General features: G+C 41.3%; 1 protein-coding gene across 1 annotated transcript; it reads right to left on the reverse strand.

The window, feature by feature from the left end:
- Nucleotides 1-361: 361 nt before the first annotated feature.
- GPR15 (G protein-coupled receptor 15) lies at nucleotides 362-2,150 on the reverse strand. Its single transcript, XM_070403516.1, has one exon. The coding sequence runs from the start codon at nucleotides 2,148-2,150 to the stop codon at nucleotides 1,065-1,067; it is 1,086 nt and encodes a 361-aa protein (XP_070259617.1). The 3' UTR covers nucleotides 362-1,064.
- Between the last annotated feature and the right edge of the window lie 640 nt (nucleotides 2,151-2,790).

A 2,790-nucleotide genomic window follows, 5' to 3' on the forward strand; every position in this document is an offset into this window, starting at 1 on the left:
AATCTTGAAATTATATACTCCAGCAAATGATACTATGAGGAATGTGTAGCACTAACATTTTAATTAAATTACAAAAGCATAATCTGCACAAGGCTGTAGCTAAGCATTTGATGACCCCTAATTATATTATTAGTAGCATTTTTATTTGATACCTAGATAACTGGATAAATTAAAAACATATAATTAAAGCAAAGTCATATCCCAATTTATAAAGACAATAAAAACAAAAGAGCATAGCAAAACCCCATTGAAAAGTAGTTACTACACCATTATAATGAGATACAATTTTACCAATATATCTTATAAAGAAAATAAAGGTCAAACCTTGCCATAGGCTTTCTTGTTAAAATACTCTAGAAGACCAGATAATAATGTAAGTCTCAAGTCATAAACATAATACAAAATGATTCACCCCCATGAGCTTTTTGCCAATCTAAAGTTATTTTGAATGGCACAGGATGAAAGCCAACATTGGAAGATGGTAAAGAATCACCATACAAGATTTTAAATAACAAGACCAGAACCTCACTTCATTACTCAAGAACAATTACTGTCAGAGCACAGATATATTATATTTTCTGCTACCTACATTGACACCACATGTCTCACCAGGTGAAAGTGGGCAGAATCCTTTAACTGTAGTCCACTTTGGAGCCCAGCATGAAGGGTGGTGTGGGCCAAGGTACCATTGTTCTTGAAAGAGAAAAAAGCCTAAATGTGCATTAAGAATCTTGAAGAAAGCAACTAGTCCTAGCAGGAGCCTTTATCTCAGAGTTCAAGGACATAAAGGAGTTGTATTTTGCCCGGTGAACTGGATTGGCAAGGGTCAAATAAGGCCAGTCTGCTGGAAAAAAAAAAAAACAAAAAAAACCCCACCCCACCTGCATATGGCCTAATTATACCCACAAACACAAAGACTTTTCAATTGTCTTTTTCATAAAAATTAACTCTTCCTTGCATTTATGAAGCAATATGAATACTTTTAGCAATACTCTTCTTCTTTCTTTGTCCACCCAAATGAGCTGTCCAGTCCACCAACAGAGCTTGAAAAGTCAGGGTTCCTTTTAGAGTGACACAGACCTCTTTCTCCTCCTGGCAAAATCCCCTGCATGAATGAAGTTGGAGAGAGCCTTAGTGAGGTGACTATCTGATGTCTCCGTGCTGCTCCCAAAGTCATAGTTCTTGAGGCCAGGGCACAAGCAGTGCACAAAGGCCCTGCGAATGTAGCTGTCAAAGATATAGTAAATAAAAGGGTTGACACAGCTGTTGGCAAATGCTAAGGGCCCACTCACCTCCATGCCCAGCTGGGGAATAGACGAGGAAAAGTAGTGTTCTTGCTGCAACCTAGAGACAATGGCCAGGAGCTTGAAAGTATTAAAGGGCAGCCAGGAGAATACAAAGGCTGCCACGACAATAAATATGATCTTGATGGATTTCCTCAGCTTCTTGTTATGCTTTCCCGTTTGCTGGTAATGGGCACACAGCTTCCTTGTGATACAGCAGTAGCAGGTCACAATGCTCACCAAAGGCGCAAAAAAGGTAACAATTAAGGACACCAGGGCCCAAGTCAGTTTAATTGAAGTGGCCCTCTTCTCTGCACAGTATGGCTTATCATTAATCAGGATGAGCTCCCTGGACAGAAGAGAAGGCAACCCCAGGAGGCAAGAGACAAACCAGACACTGGCACAGGCTCCATAGGCACAGTCTCTCCTTCGGAATTTCCTGGATACGGCTGGACACACAATGGCCAGGTAGCGGTCGATGCTCATGCAGGTGAGCAGGAAAACGCTGCAGTGCATGTTAACAGAGATCATGTAGGAGCTGCCTTTGCACAGGAAAGAGCCTGTTCTCCACAGTCCTAACGAGGCTTCTTTATCCACCCAGAGGGGCAGCGTGATGAGGGAAATGAAGTCCGAGGCGGCCAGGTTCAGGATAAAGATGTCAATCAGTCTTCGGCTGCCCCGTTTGAAATGCAACACGCTCATGAGGAGGAGGTTCCCCAGCACTCCGAGCAGGAACACGGTTGCGTAAAAGATGGGAAGGAAAACAGATGTGTAAGGAGTATGGAAGTGGGTCTCCTCCAGATCGTCCGGATTTGGGCTTGTACCATATAAATAATCCCAATAAACAGAGGTTGCTTCTGGGTCCATCACTAAAGATCAGGTGGCAAAATCTGGTAAGTTTCCTTACCTAGGAAGTTTTTGTATGAATTTTAGAAATCTCAAGGCAGCTTCTTTTATACAGTGCCACCTCCCCCCCCCCCACCTCACCCCCCGCCCACCTCACCCCTCCCTTAGAAGATCTTGGTACAAACATAAACACAGAGATTAAAAAAAGCAGTTTCTACCACTCTTCAGAAAGCGCCCACCAGGAACATCACCCTGATTGGTGTTGGGTGGTTGTGGTTTTTTCAATTTACATTTGCCCAGGAAACTAAGCTGCTTTTTTACTTCTTGCTTCAAGGTTTTGAACTTGTTTCTTTAAATCCAGAAATTAGAAAATGAATTAACATTTTTTCCTTACCTACGTTAAAGACCTATTTTGCTTTTCTAACGCTGAGAATCCTACTGTTTTACTTTTATAATTTTAAGGTGATGATGGTGAAGGTACTGTTTTTATTTACATCATTGGTGAAATGTGAAGAAAATAGTCTACCGTTGCATGAAGAGTGAATTGAAACTCTAAATCATGCCAGTCTGCATCTATGGCAAACATAATGGTTCCAGTTAGGTTATGAGATTTTTCCCAATTACTTGACTCTTTTAGTTCATATATAATTAATCCTGTCTC

Source organism: Myotis yumanensis, unplaced genomic scaffold (assembly GCF_028538775.1).
Source record: "Myotis yumanensis isolate MYYU_CA2020_CCGP unplaced genomic scaffold, mMyoYum1.0.hap1 SCAF_2, whole genome shotgun sequence".
NCBI lineage: Eukaryota > Metazoa > Chordata > Mammalia > Chiroptera > Vespertilionidae > Myotis > Myotis yumanensis.

Coding starts and splice junctions, on each gene's coding strand:
- GPR15 (XM_070403516.1), bottom strand. CDS start 2,150: ATGGACCCAGAAGCAACCTCTGTTTATTGGGATTATTTATATGGTACA.